This window comes from Daphnia magna, linkage group LG5 (genome assembly GCF_020631705.1).
Source record: "Daphnia magna isolate NIES linkage group LG5, ASM2063170v1.1, whole genome shotgun sequence".
NCBI lineage: Eukaryota > Metazoa > Arthropoda > Branchiopoda > Diplostraca > Daphniidae > Daphnia > Daphnia magna.
In genome coordinates this window covers 4341650-4356731 of record NC_059186.1, presented here as the reverse complement: position 1 = coordinate 4356731, position 15082 = coordinate 4341650, and the positions used below count along the sequence as shown (strand labels likewise).

The 15082-nt window shown below is 41.5% G+C and overlaps 1 protein-coding gene and 1 pseudogene across 1 annotated transcript; one reads left to right on the top strand and one right to left on the bottom strand.

The window, feature by feature from the left end:
- Positions 1–894: 894 nt before the first annotated feature.
- On the bottom strand, positions 895–4787 carry LOC116923382 (annotated as a pseudogene).
- A 7740-nt stretch (positions 4788–12527) lies between these two features.
- LOC116923381 (lysine-specific demethylase 4E-like) lies at positions 12528–13279 on the top strand. The gene is made up of 3 exons (XM_032929829.2): positions 12528–12679; positions 12750–12836; positions 12912–13279. Exons 1-3 carry the CDS (start codon positions 12528–12530, stop codon positions 13171–13173), a joined length of 501 nt encoding a protein of 166 aa, XP_032785720.1. The 3' UTR covers positions 13174–13279.
- The last annotated feature ends 1803 nt before the right edge of the window (positions 13280–15082 follow it).

The following is a 15082-nucleotide window of genomic DNA, read 5'->3' as shown; positions in this document are numbered from 1 at the left end:
TTATAGTACAGTACAGTACAGTACAGTATAGTAGAGTATAGTATAGTATAGTATATTATAGTATAGTAAAGTAAAAAATAACAGTACAGTATAATCATATTAGGTAACACATAGGTGGCACAGTAAATTAACACATAGTTACCTACATAAAACAACAATAACATACCTAAATCCAAATCATTTTCCACATACTTCTGAAAAATTTCCCTCCACCAATAATACGTTAGTGTTAAGATCTCATGAATCGTTAGATGAGATTTGTGAAACCAAGAATATCTTCTAATAGTAAATTTTTTAGAACACAACTTTGTTTTGTTAGTACTACCATTAACTCCAATTCTATTATTACATTTCAGTTGGCAACCACCAATGACAGTAGTAGAAGGAATCTATTAATAAATGTAAATAATACAACTAATATCTTAGTACATAGCTTATTGTAAATAATTACCAATGTTAGTTGCCCAGAACACTGAAGACAATACGAAGACACACTGGTATCAATAAATCCAATTTCCACTAAGTATTTGTACAAATCCATTGGAGTAAGCACATAACAAATCATTGTTATGGTAAAAGATGTCCAACACAGTTCATCAAATGGTATTTGAGATTTTGAACTGGATTTCCTTTTTTTGCATTTGAAATAAAACTTTTCAAGCATTTCACTATTACTTTTAATAATATCACTTGAGGAACTCATGAAAATAGATACATTAGTAGCCATACCTGAATCAATACTAATATTAAGTAACAACACACCCCTAAATATTAATTAATTAAGTATAGTAAAAAAATTTCTAACTTAATTATCAAAGACCTACAATACTTAACTAAACAATACTTTTTAAAATGTCGTAATACTAAAGTAAATACTAGAATCACTTTATCAACTTAATAACCAATTAAATATACTGAATACTAAACATATAACAAAAAATTTACATCCAACAACTAGATTTGAACCTAGATCCTTTTACTTAACAATCCAGTGCTATACCACTGAGCTAGCAGAGTAATGGTTCCATACAAATATTTTGCAATATCTATATACGTATTTAATCTACATTACCAATTAATGACGGCAACATTGCATTCAAACAGTTGGCAACATTGGAATTTAAGCAGAACATTTATTCAGTTTACAAGTAGATACAGATCAGTTCAGTATACTTGCTTCTCTGAATTCAGTAAAAGTAAAGTAACAATAAAGTATACTTTGGTCGGGTAAAATAGACTTTATCCAACGTTTGTTTTATATCTTCATCTGAATAAAGGGATGGTTTATGGCGGGTATACGCTCCCCACCAAGTTTCGTCGTCAGCGATTAAATCAATTTTTTCACGAAAGGGCACGAACATGGTCAGAACACCCTTTGCGTATTCGATTCTTCTTTCTTCTCGTTGCTCGGCAAGAAGGTTGCTACCGTCTTCTAGGTCCTAAAGATCGGGAAGCCTTTTGGCTAAATATTTTGTCCAGAGGGTTACCGTTCTGGCCCTGTGCCCCAGATGGCGATACTGAGGATGGCCTGGCGAAAACCCATAAATCGTTTGATTAGATGCTGGTTCCAGCTCTCGGTCTGATGAGCATTTGCCATCTGTCTGATTATCCGTCTTCACATCGAGCTTGCAGATCTCTTGAGTTCGGACGAAATTCCACAAGTTCATGGTCTCAATGTGTGGAGTTTTAGTGCACCGAAACACGTTATCGTGAATCGTTGCTCTAACTTCACCAAAACGTGTTATGGTTGAATGGATGTTTTCTCTTTCCAGATAGCCCACAGCCTGGGCGAGAGGAAGTATCTCCGTTTGGTGGGACATAGCAAAGATGTTGTTCCCTAGTAGAACGAAAGCAGCCAATGGTCCACCAATGGTATCCCCCTTAGTCGACGCCCTAACCCCAGACAGAAGTTTTCCCAAGCCTATGCTGAAATCAGATCGACGAGGCGCGAAGGGCGCACCATCCAACTCTCCATCGTTTTCCTCCAGTTGTCTCCGGTATTCGGCAACTGCTTTCTCTGCCTTTTCTTGTTGCTTATTGATTTTGTCACCATACTTCTTTATGGACCGCAAGGCCTCGTTTAAAGCCTGTTCACAGTCGGCGCTGTGTTTTGTCGAATACGCATCGTAGTACATAATGACTTTTTGATCTTTGACGTACTTAACGCAATTGTTGCAGTTAAGGACGGACATAATGTGAGCGTTGCAGTCTGTTAAAAAAATGTACGGCACCCTCTTCTTAACGTTAATGAGCAATTCGGAAATCCGTCGGCTTCCCGGTAATACGGTTTCATTTTCTCCACTCCTATTATCGTTTTTGACGTAAACCGGCTGTACTTGAGTCACTTCTGTTGGTACCGGCGGTATGCCGTAGCGACACGTATTTCTTCTGTTTTTGAAACAACTTTTCCTGTGTTGCCAATCGTGTTGATTGACACGCAAATGTATGAAAGCCGAATCCAACGTCCAAAGATCCACCTCATCTCTCTTGTTCACAGGCGGTTTCTCTCTGAGGCTAAGCCAGATCAAAGTATCCACGTCATCGTCGGATGGCATAGGTTATTCCAGACGAGCATAGCCAAGTTGAAGTGCCGACATCAGTTTTTGAGTAACGGTCACAGTGCGTTTGACTTTGTCGCATAGCAAAATCTGGCATTCGCATACACGGCCAATCTTTCTCATGATTTCCAGATTCGTTCCAGAAGCAATTTTCAGCTTTTCATCCGCACAGAACTCGCACTCTAGAACGGCCTTTCCTTCGGGTTTGGGTAATCGCAGCTCCCCTTCAATAATGCTGGCGATACTTTCCGCTAGTTTGTCGGTGACTGCACTAACATGGCGCGTTTGTATCACTGGACTGCCGCTCAGCATAAAGAAGTCAAATGAATCTGCGTCATCGAGTTTCAGAGCATCGTCGAGCTGCTTTTCGATGTTTCCGTGGCCGGCCAACCAAATGAGCATGTGTGTGTGGAGAGTGAGGCGCGATTGCTCTTCAACCACTCGAAGCCATGCTTTCGGCACACCGAAAAGCCCACCGCGTTTGTAAGGGTGATTCTTACTTTGACACCATCCGATAACGTCTTCGATGACGATGTCGAGAATTCGTTGGAAATTCAATGCCGCCGCCACAGGATGGTTGGCCAGCACCGCAAACCGCTTGGATCCTAAAGGTATAGCGTCCGAATGAGGCCGCGATTCTGCCGGACCCAACGCAAACCACAACACTTGCCATGATTTCGCGTCATCTGGGCTGATGGTCAGCCAGATGTGTGCTTTTCTATTGTTCGCGTGAGCCGCATAAACATCTTGCCGGTTTTTCTGGGCAGCAGGTTGCGAATGTTGAATTGTTTGGTTGGCAATTTTTTGGTCAGTGAAAAAAGTAGACGCCAAACTGTTAAGGCTTTCCGGTGGACGCGGTATTCTTCGTCCAAACAATTTACTTTGCACACACTCTATGTGATATTTGGTCGCTTTCTTCAGATCTTTGGTCGAGATGCGTCCATACGCTTCAGCTCTCGGTATGACACTCCCGTCTGGATTTCCAATACGTGATGGCAGGTAGGCTCGGATTCGGGCCATGGTCGAAGACGCTCTGCGAGCAATATAGTCATAGACTGGTAGTGCAAAATCTACGTGTTGGAACTGTCTGCTACTGAGATTGGCATAATATGCTACAAGAGCTTTATTGGAAACTCTCACGCTTCTATTTTCGTCGAAACCACCCCGACCGAACGGAAACAAATCCGGATAAAGAGTTTCCAAATAATTGGGCATCGAGTCAGATACAAACTCCTGTCCGGGACGAATCACAAACATGTTGCTTGATGCATCAAACACACATGGGTGATCGACAGTCGGCAACAGATCGATAAGCTGTTCATGTTCGTTATCGTTGCTGCTAGCGTTGCCGTTATCCCCGATCGTTATCGTAGAGGAAATCATGGTGGCGTCCATTTCCTCGTCTACCGATCTCAGAAGAGAGTCACCTCCTGTGGTTACCGTTTTCTTCAGATGACTTTCTGTTCCATGCATTTCTTCAACGACTTGTTTGAGCCCGTCTTTTTCAACAAGGAAAACGTCGGGTGACACTGCATCTTCAGGGAGTTGTAAAAACGGCTCTTCATCAAAGTTGATGTTTTTGACAACATCGTTATCGACATCCCTCCAAAACTGGTACAGCGCTTTTATTTTGGTAGGCTCAATGATGTAGTCGGCTTTCGTCGAGGCGATTTTTCCTTTGAAGAAGGCGGCCGCATCACTCGTAAAGGGTGAAACCACGAGAACTCGGACAGGGGTCTGACCAGGTGAAATAGGGACTTTCTTTACAACCGCTGCCGATTCTAATTTCGTGCAATACACATGGCCTTTCAAGCTGCTTCCTCCTGGCCCCGTGGTTTCAGTGAATGCGGTAATCCTACCAAACGTTTGAACAGGACGCATAAGACTTCTGGTACCAAACGACATATTGCGCCAATCTGGTGGAAGCTGACCAACCCAGTTTCCGTTCGCGGTGGCTAGTTTTGGCAATTTTCCTCGCTTCAGTGTTCTAAAACAGGAAGGGTCGGTGGATTCGTAACACATGTAAATCTGTGGGGAACACCTGCAATCGTTGGGAGCTATGCATGTTGAGACGTGTTCCATCACTCCATCCGGTGACAATAGTAGATCAACAAACCGAGGTTCGTCGGGAAAAAATCCAGACAAGTCATATTGTTTTACCAGTACAGGATGTTATGGCAGAGCCGAATCACCACTATCCCTGCTTGGCGTTCGAAGTAACCTAAACATCTTAATTGGCAACTTTGCGACAGGAAACAGCTTTGATTTTGAAATTCGTGCAAATTGATTGCACACCGCACAGGTAATGTAAGTTTCGTGAAATCGCTTGAAAATATCACCAGATATTTCGCTTATCGTTTCCGTAGAAATGGGTTGAGGCATTCCTTTTTTGTAAACAGCTAGCAATTCTGTTTCTTTGAAACATAAACCCGTTGCCGTATGTCTGTTCATTCCTTCTTTCCCTGAACTAGATTGCCTATTGTTACTTCTCTTTGTTGTTCGGCGACCGCCCGTATTGTCGCAGCCGATTCCAGATTTATCTCCTTTATTTTCTATTACCGATCTTTCAGTAATAGGCGGGTCGGCAACATACTCAATGCTACTGACAGACGCTACCGCCGTCGTTTTCACAAGAGAGGTTTCCAGTAACACAATCCCACAGTTTTGTGCAGCAACAGAAAGCCTACGACACAAATTGACCATAAAAAACCAGCGATAGCCAAATAAAAACGTCACTGAAATTCTTATAGCACAGCGATGCACCACGAGCATCTCATCAGATATACACACAACCGCGATGCAAACGCACGTTGTTACATTTACAATGATTACATGTTCGAAATGAAACACTCACCGTTCTCCACTGCATATGTCTACACCAACTGCTGGACAACCTACAGCGTCGTCAGCTAATGCCGTTGCACCATCAAGAGGAACGACTTCCGCCTGAACAGAAAGGAACAACCATCACTTATTATTGACTTCAGTGTAACACTTTGAACTATGAAACACTAACCCGTTTTTCTGGACCCACTGTCAGATTCCGTACACGTAATGAAGGAGCGTACACCGCATGAGCAAGCGCAGGTTTAGCAAACGCAGATCTTATTCTCGTCTTTGATATGTCGACTGCCACTCTTTCATTGTTGTTTGCCAAACCAGCATTTTCCCTCTTGCCCATTAACACTTTTCTTGTCATAGCCGAGTCGGCAGCATACTCAATGCTACTGACAGAAGCCACAGCCGTCGATGTAACAAGAGAGGTTTCCAGCAACCCAACCACATGGTTTACTGTAGCATCAGAAAGCCTACACGACATGAATTGACCATCAAAAACGTGAGATAGCCATATTAAACGTCACTTAACTTAGCACAGCGATTCGCCAACACCACTTCAGGTATACACAACCGCAACATCAACGCACGTAATCACATTCACAATGACTACATGTTTGAAATGAAGCCCTTACCTTTCTCTACTGCATCTGTCTACAGCAACTGCTGGACAATCTCCAGTTTCTTCATATAATCCACTACCAAGAGGAACAACTTCCACCTTAAGAGGCAAAAACAATGATCCCTTATTATTGACTACAGTGTAACATTTTGAACCACGAAACACTTACCCGTTTTTCTGTGCCCACTTTCAGATTCCGTACACATAATGAAGAAGCGTACACTGCATGGCCAAGCCTAGGTTTAGCAAACGCACATAGTCGTTCCGTCTCTGATATCTCGACTGTCATTTCTTCATTGTTCCTCGTCAAACCAGTATTTCCCCGCTTCCCCGGATATACTTTTTTTGTCTCTTTATTAACAGACCAATCACTACTAGAACTAGAGAATGAAACATTTCCAGTTTTTGCCATTCCACGGTGTCCACATTTTTTGTTTCTCATACTCCACCGCTTTCGCTGGATGACGATCTTTTCATTGCAAAGTGCACCGTTCACGCTCGGAGATGCCTCTCCTCTTCCGTCGGTATTCCTACAAGTGCTATCAATATTTCCCCTTTCGGATAGCTTGACTGGCATTTCACCATCCCTACCCATCCAACTTGCGCCATCGTTCACCGTATTTTCCTCATTTTTCTTCTCTTTATTGACGGGCCAATCACTACTCGAACTGGATGACGAAACACTGCCAACCTCTCTAGGTTGGTGAATTTCACCCACTGGCGTATGTCTGTTGATCTCCTCATTCCATGAGCTAAGTTGCGTCTTATTACTTCTGTTGGTCGTTCGACGACCCTCAGTATTGTTGCAGCCAATTCCACGTAATTTCCCTGCTTTAGTTTCCATTAGCGATCTTCGAGTAATAGCCGGGTCGGCAGCATTTTGAATGCCACTGACATATGCCACAGCCGTCAGTGTCAAAAGCGAGGTTTTCATTTTCTGGAACCCAACACAGCGATTAACTGTTGCAACAGAAAGCCTACAACACAAATTGACTATGAAAACCCAGCAAAAGCCACATTGAACGTCAATCAACGTGTTAGCACAACAATGCGTTGTCAGCACTTTAGGTATACCTACAACCATGACGTCTACGCACCCTGTTACATTCACAATGACTATTTATTCAAAATGAAACCCTCACCTTTCTTTACTGCATCTGTCTACACCAACTGCTGGACAACCTTCAGCATCGTCAAGTAATGCCGTTGCACCATCAAGAGGAACAACTTCCGCCTTAATAGGCAACAACAATGATCGCTTACTATGGACTTTCGTGTAAAACTTTGACCTATGAAACACTTACCCATTTTTCCGTACCCACATTCTGTACGCGTAATGAACGAACATTCACCGCGTCAGCAAGCGCAGCTTTAGCAAACGAACATCTGGTTTTCATCTCTGATATCTCGATTGTCATTCCTTTATTGTTGCTTGCTAAACCGTCATTTCCACGCCTGCTCGGAAACACTTTTCTTCTCCCCTTATTAACACAGGAATCACTACTAGAACTAGACGACGAAACATTTCCAGTTTTTGACATTCCATGGCGTCCACTTTTTTGCATAGCACTCACCGCCGTTTCAAATCTCTGGTTGATTTTTGAAGTCTTTTCAATCTTGTTCAACGAATCAGTAACAAACGGTTTCACTGGATGCATCGTTATAGATAACACTCCCTGTTGTTCAATCGCAACCGCATCCGAAACACTGCCCTGCATTCCTTGGATTCGACGAGGACGAGCCTCTTTCCTCGTACAAAAACGAAACTTCTTCTTCGAAGGCATTATCAAGTTTTGCAGTTAAATCTCACTCTCTAGAATTAACATTCTACAAACGCACCAATGTAACAGCGAAAACAATTCACCGACGACTATAAGCAACACAACCTCGTCGTCACATATGTATTAGAGAATATAGTACATGAAGCAGTAACACAAGGGTCAATGTTTGAAAACCAACATTCGTATATGCCACGGTTTACTTCCTGGTAAACAAGACTTAAAACGTTGTCGTTTGAAAAATGACGAATTACGAACACCCAACAAGATAAAGCATTGCCATTAACGTGGCAATGGGTGACGACTTATTCGAAGACATCCGTAAAAAGTATCCCTACCCCAAACCATTGAAAAATTCTTTATCTCATTTTGGAAGAAAACAAATGAATAGTATCTGCAAAAAAAAGCGTAGAAATTTTGTAATATCGTATATGAGTACTGAACAGACTGCTGTCGAAATTCTAAACTCCTTGCAGTCTAACGAATCCATCCTTGGAAAATCTCGCCTTCAAAAAAATAGACAAGCAATAACAAATGCTCCTTTTACGGAAAAGTACTTAGCTACATCGTCTAGAAATATAACTTGATAAGATTGATCAAAAACTTAAAATAATCCGTTTTCTGTGTTTTCTGGTACTAAGTTGGCTCAATAATTAATAATAATTGTGAGTAACTTACTGACTTTGATTGTCTTCTATGTTCAGTGGAAATAAAGGATCAGCGTGTCCATTCAGTGAATGTATCCTACTTTGTTACCATGGTTTGGTAACAGGATTTTATTCCTCATCTCGTGTAATTGAGATGCGTAAAAGAATAATAATAAATGGAAAACGGTCGGTGGCTCTAAGTCGTTGAGCAAATTTACCATATATACTTCAGGAAAATCTAGAATCCTTTAAAAGAATACATGGTTTATTTTTCTGTAACACTAATAGCCTGATGTGGAGCTGGCATTTATAACATTGAGTACACGGTGATGAACATGACATGCCAGTTTATTTTAAATTATCGGTATAATAATGTTATTCAATATCATTCATCTTAAATATTTTTTGCTTTCGCTATAAAACTAGTCTGACTTTCAGTATCCAACGCAAGTAAAAATGAAACCCGTTTTTTTTCGCGTTTTCGCATCTCTATGCTGCGATGGCATTTATTCGATGTTCATTATATTCAACAACAATGATAACATGTCCCGTCAGATATTTTATTTATTAGCTGATTCACCAGAAATTGACTGAATCAGTATACATTTCAATCACTTGTGGGATTAAGTGAAAAAATTTCTCATCATGCCGCATAAAAACAAGTGACAAAAAACTTTCGTTTGTTCCTGAGGAATTCAGGGCAGGAATGGCTGCCATCCGAAAGAAACTTGTCATCGTAGGTGATGGTGCTTGTTGTAAAGTCTGCCTGTTGACTATGTTCAGCAAGGATCAGTTACCGGAAGTTTATGTGTTACCTAGTGTTTCATAGGTCAAAGTTTTACACGAAAGTCCATAGTAGGCGATCATTGTTGTTGCCTATCAAGGCGGAAGTTGTTCCTCTTGATGGTGCAACGGCATTACTTGACGATGCTGAAGGTTGTCCAGCAGTTGGTGTAGACAGATGCAGTAAAGAAAGGTGAGGGTTTCATTTTGAATAAATAGTCATTGTGAATGTAATGAGGTGCGTAGACGTCATGGTTGTAGGTATACCTAAAGTGCTGACAACGCATTGTTGTTCTAACACGTTAATTGACGTTCAATGTGGCTTTTGCTGGGTTTTCATAGTCAATTTGTGTTGTAGGCTTTCTGTTGCAACAGTAAACAGTTGTGTTGGGTTCCAGAAAATGAAAACCTCGCTTTTGACACTGACGGCTGTGGCATCTGTCAGTGGCATTCAAAATGCTGCCGACCCGGCTATTACTCGAAGATAAAAATGGAAACTTAAGCAGGAAAATTACGTGGAATTGGCTGCAAAAATACTGAGGGTCGTCGAACGACCAAGAGAAGTTGTAATACTCTTTCATCGTTTCCTTATTGTGTTAGTCATCCGTGCTGCTGTGCTTGTACCTATAAGTTGTTCGTCTGTGCCTTTGTGGGAATAGTGTAAGTTAACAGTCCGTGCCCTTGTGGTAGTATTAGAAGTTACTCGTGTGTGCTCTTGTGGTAGTAGTATGTCACTGGTGTGTGCCTTTGTGGTGGTAGCATAAGTTACTCGTGTGTGCCCTTGTGGTAGTAGTATAAGTCACTCGTGTATGCCCTTGTGGTAGTAGAATAAGTTAACTGTCTGTACCTTTGTGGTATTAGTATAAGTTAATCATGTGCGCCGTTGTGGTGGTAAAAAAGGTTATTGCTATTTGCGCTTGCCCTATTGGTGTACATGTTTTGTCTTTCTCAATAGTGGGGTAGTATAAGTAAACTGTCTGTGCCCTTGTGGTAGTAGTATAAGTCACTCGTGTATGCCTTTGTGGTAGCAGTATAGCTTAAGTTTCTTTACCCTGGTGGTAGTAGTATAATTGACTGGTGTGCGGCCTTGTGGTGGTAGTTTAAGTTACTCGTTTGTGCCCTTGTGGTGGTAGCATAAGTTACTCGTGTGTGCCCTTGTGGCAGTCGTATAAGTCACTCGTGTGTGCCCTTGTGGCGATAGTTTGAATCACTCTTGTGTGCCCTTGTGGTAGTAGTATAAGTCACTTGTGTATGCCCTTGTGGTAGTAGTCTAAGTTAACTGTCTGTGCCCTTGCGGTAGTAGTATAAGTCACTCGTGTATGCCCTTGTGGTAGTAGAATAAGTTAACTGTCTGTACCCTTGTGGTAGTAGTATAAGTTAATCGTATGCGCCCTTGTGGTGGTAAAATAGGTTACTGATATTTGCACTCTGCCCTATTGGTGTACATGTATTGTCTTTCCCAATAGTGGGGTATTATAAGTAAACTGTCTGTGCCCTTGTGGTAGTAGTATAAGTCACTCGTGTATGTCTTTGTGGTAGCAGTATAGGTTAATTTTCTTTACCCTCGTGGTAGTAGTATAAATGACTGGTGTGCGGCCTTGTGGTGGTAGTTTAAGTTACTCGTTTGTGCCCTTGTGGTGGTAGCATAAGTTACTCGTGTGTGCCCTTGTGGCGGTCGTATAAGTCACTCGTGTGTGCCCTTGTGGCGGTAGTTTGAATCACTCTTGTATGCCCTTGTAGTGGTAGCATAAGTTATTCGTGTATGCCCTTGTGGTAGTAGTATAAGTTAAGTTTCTTTACCTTTGTGGTAGTAGTATCAATCACTGGTGTGTACCCTTGTGGTAGTTTCAGTTATTCGTCCGTGCCCTTGTGATGGTTTGTTTCAATCACTCGTGTGCAAGTTCATTTATTTTTAACGAATGATATTGTAATCCTTTATGTATTAGGTACGTCTAGAGATGGACAACTTGGTGATGTCCGTTTCGGCGATTGGAATGTTGTTTCGGCTGGATATTACCCACGGGTTGTTTCCGACCCGCGGATCAATCCGCCTAGTGGAATGACTCCGCATTTCGAATTCAGTTGAAGAATGGTTTTCGACCAACACTTTAATCCGCAGGTTGGATACAGTCAACAGGTTGGATACAGTCAACAGGTTGGATACGGTCAACAGGTTGGATTCCCTCCATCGGTTGCTTACGATTCGCGCTATCATCCATACAATTTCCGGCAGGAACAGGCAACCGGCCATTGTTTCACGGCATCTGCCAATTAACAATGGCGTCGGTTTCCTACTCCTGGCACCGCTTCCAACACGTCAGCGTTTGTACCACAAGGTATTTTTCTTTTATTTGAGCTTTTAATTTGTTATTGTATACTTCTAACTTTCTCTAATGCATTCAACAGGGAGATTGTGCTACGTCTGTAGCAAACCTGGCCACATTAAGAAAGATTGTCCAAAACGAGTACAGCCGGTTTGCTATTTCTGCAATGAACAAGGGCATAAGTACACGGATTGCCTACAACGGAAGACCTGGCAGGATTCGTCGGCTGGACTCGACGAATTTGAGCGTCTGTGCTCTATCCGTAAGTGGCAATTCTTTAGAATGCTTTCTTATGTTACAATACAAATTTTATGAAGGATTTGTTATTTTTGCAGGAATCCTGGAAAACAGTTGAGTCAAACTCACTCCTCCCAGTAACGAGTTTAGGGTCTTCAAGAAGATTAGGATCTTCAAGAAGTATGCCCAACAGTGTGGTGCTGTTTGTGTCACACCGCAAGGCATACCGTATTATTCCCTCAAAATTGGAGAACTGGCGAAGGAGAAGGTCTGCCCACACATACAAGAGTATGACCAGCATTCCGAAGGTAGATTGCTTTTACGATTGTACATAAAAGTGAAAGTAATCATTGTAATGTTTTCAAACAATTCGGTCCAGGGTTCTTTCTGATTACGGACAAAAAAGATAAACCGTGTTCGTACGAAAACTTCGTGAAAAAATGCGAAAAATTTGATTCCCAAAAAACTTTGGACTTTCCTGGACCAACCATTTTTTGGAACCAAATGTTTCGTTTGTTCAGGGGAGTTCTTCAGGAAAAACGGAGAAAGAAGGGTTTCCCTTCCTACGTGTTCGAAAAAGATTTTTCACTTTTTCCAAAGAAAACCACTTTTGACTGGTAAGTACTATTATTGGTGTATTTCATTTTAATCATTAACTGTTTCCATTGCGCCCGCTTATGTTTAGGCATCTAACACCGTTGAATAAAACGTTTCTACCATTTCTCAAAGAAGAATTTCACGACATGCACAATCCGGACAACAAGATGCCTGGTATTAACACATGCCAATTGCTATTGGGCCACGCCATGAGCTACACAGGGTGGCATGTTGAAAACGTTAATTTGCCATCCGTCAATTACCATCACAGTGGAAAACCGAAGTACTGGGTGTTTAAGTATTCTTTTTTTACCTTATTTTTCCCAATAACTCATACTCATTGTTTCACTAATTTTCCTTTTACTTAGGGTTGCCGAGAAATACGGCATGCTACTCAAGAAATTCTTCCGTAAAAATATTCCTAGTTTTTACGAAAAATGCCGATCTGCAGAACTGTAAGTTACACTTCAATTCTACCTTGTTACTTTGTCTGTATTTTTTTTACATTTATCTTCATTACATACGTTTAGGCACAAATGTTTTTTAGTTATGCCACAACTCTTTAAGGCAAACTATCCGCCGATCCCCTTTCACTGCTTCAAGCAGTGTAAGGGGGATTACATCATCACTTTCCCAGGCGCCTTTCATTTTGTGGTGAATTCCGGCTTGAACATGGCTCAAGCGACAAACTTTGCTTTTCCCGAGTGGCTGCCCTTTGCCAAGGCTCGGGAAGGGTGCAGTTGCGTCTATTCGGAATCGTTTATAGCCGTTAGCTCGCGTTTCAATTTGTGAAGTGTACTGTGTTTTCCATATTTTCATTTTTATGGCGAATTCATTGTAACGTTTTTTATTCTTGCGGTGTGTCTATACTTGTACCGATCTAGACGTCTATGAAATACATATAAGTTGACATAAGGAACATAAGACTGGAACATTTGCTATGAGTAACTATATATAGCCGTAGTGACTGTATGACGCAACACGCACAAACAGACGGAACATGAGAATGAGAATAAAGAACACACTTGTTTCGTAGTTGTAGTGCAATCCAGCAGAGGAAACGGTAGAAAGAGGAGTGAAGGAAAGGAATTCGTCTTCACTTGTTTCCCGATAGGGATTCTGTCAAAAGTGTTTCTTTCGAATGCTACACCCAGAAAACGCGTGAACCGCGTGAACCATGTGCAAGCAAAAGAAACAGCCCCAGCCCTATCGGGAACTTTCCGAACGCAGTTAGGAACCCTAGGATTAAAAACGCATAAAACAAAATTAAAAAACGTATAAAACAAAACTGAGGACACTTTTGAGGACATCGCAAGACACTGGATGTCACCGTGGAAAGCACCATCTAGTGGCATGAACCTAAAAATAATTTCAATATTTTCAGTACTGGAATAATAACATTACAAGTTTGAGAAAACGGTTCAAAGGATCACAGCGAAAACCAGCCATCCGGAGGATCATTCCGTCGTCTATACAATGACATCAATTTAAGCGTTCTACCTTGAAAGTTGAAAAGACGAATAAAACAAAACTGAGGACACTTTTGAGGACATCGCACGGCACTAGATGTCGCCATTAGAAATCTCCATCTAGAGGGATCTCAGAAAGTTAAAATAAAACCCATCTCCATCTAGGGGGACAAATCTCAGAAAATGTGCCTCCTGTATAGAAAACTTTTGACAGAATCCCTATCGGGAAATTCGGAGTTTGAAATCAGGTGCCATTTTTGCAAAAGGTGTCGGGGCAAGCGGGCTAACATCGATTTTTGCCCAACCCCACCCCGGCTGACGAAGTTGCACCCTGATTTAGCCCCAATTGCCTTTTCCCGGTGCGGGGCGGTTAACCCGATTATGGCTAATCAGGGCAGATCGCTAGGCGCAAATGGGACAAAAACTGGAATCATGTGTCGATTTCAGATGGCTGCACTCGGTGCAGTAGCCATTTTTTGGAGTAATGAATCTTCGGATAGTGATCTAGAAGATTTGCAGTACTTTATTCAAGAACGAATTCCCAGACCAAAAGTTAACAATTACTTGTCAGTCGTTGACCAGTACACTGATGAAGAGGTATTTTATTTAGATATTTAATAAAATCGTTATTGGTTAAGTTTGCTTTATTATTTTAATCAACTGTTCCCCAGTTCCAACGAAATTTCAGAATGTCGCGCCCTACGTGTGAATCTCTCATACAAGATTTTGCAGATTTAAGTTTGTACCCCAAAAACAATAACCCATGGTTGAATGCCTCATCGATCTGCCCAGGAACACATTCTCTCATTCTTATGGTATTAATAGCATGTAAAAAAATCATTAAGTAACTAAGATAACTAGCACAATAATGTACAGGTATGCAGGAAAAAAAAGTGTAATACGTTCAGTGTCTAGCAGATTCTGTATGGCTGAATCAACTTTCCATGACATAATGCAGCGTGTGATGAATTATTTATGCGAAATTTCACCAACTGTCATCAGGTTTCCATCAACACCAGACGAAATTGCTGCAAGTAAAGACCAGTGGGAACATGTCTGTAGGCTATACTATTTTATGTCAGATGCATTCAAATTTTTAATGTTGAGGCTTGAAATGAATGTATTTTGAGTAGATATCCGGATTCCCTGGGATTAAGGGAGCAATTGATGGGACTTGACAGCGATATTGACATACGCACTCCTGCAGGAAGACTCCCATCAGCATGCATAAA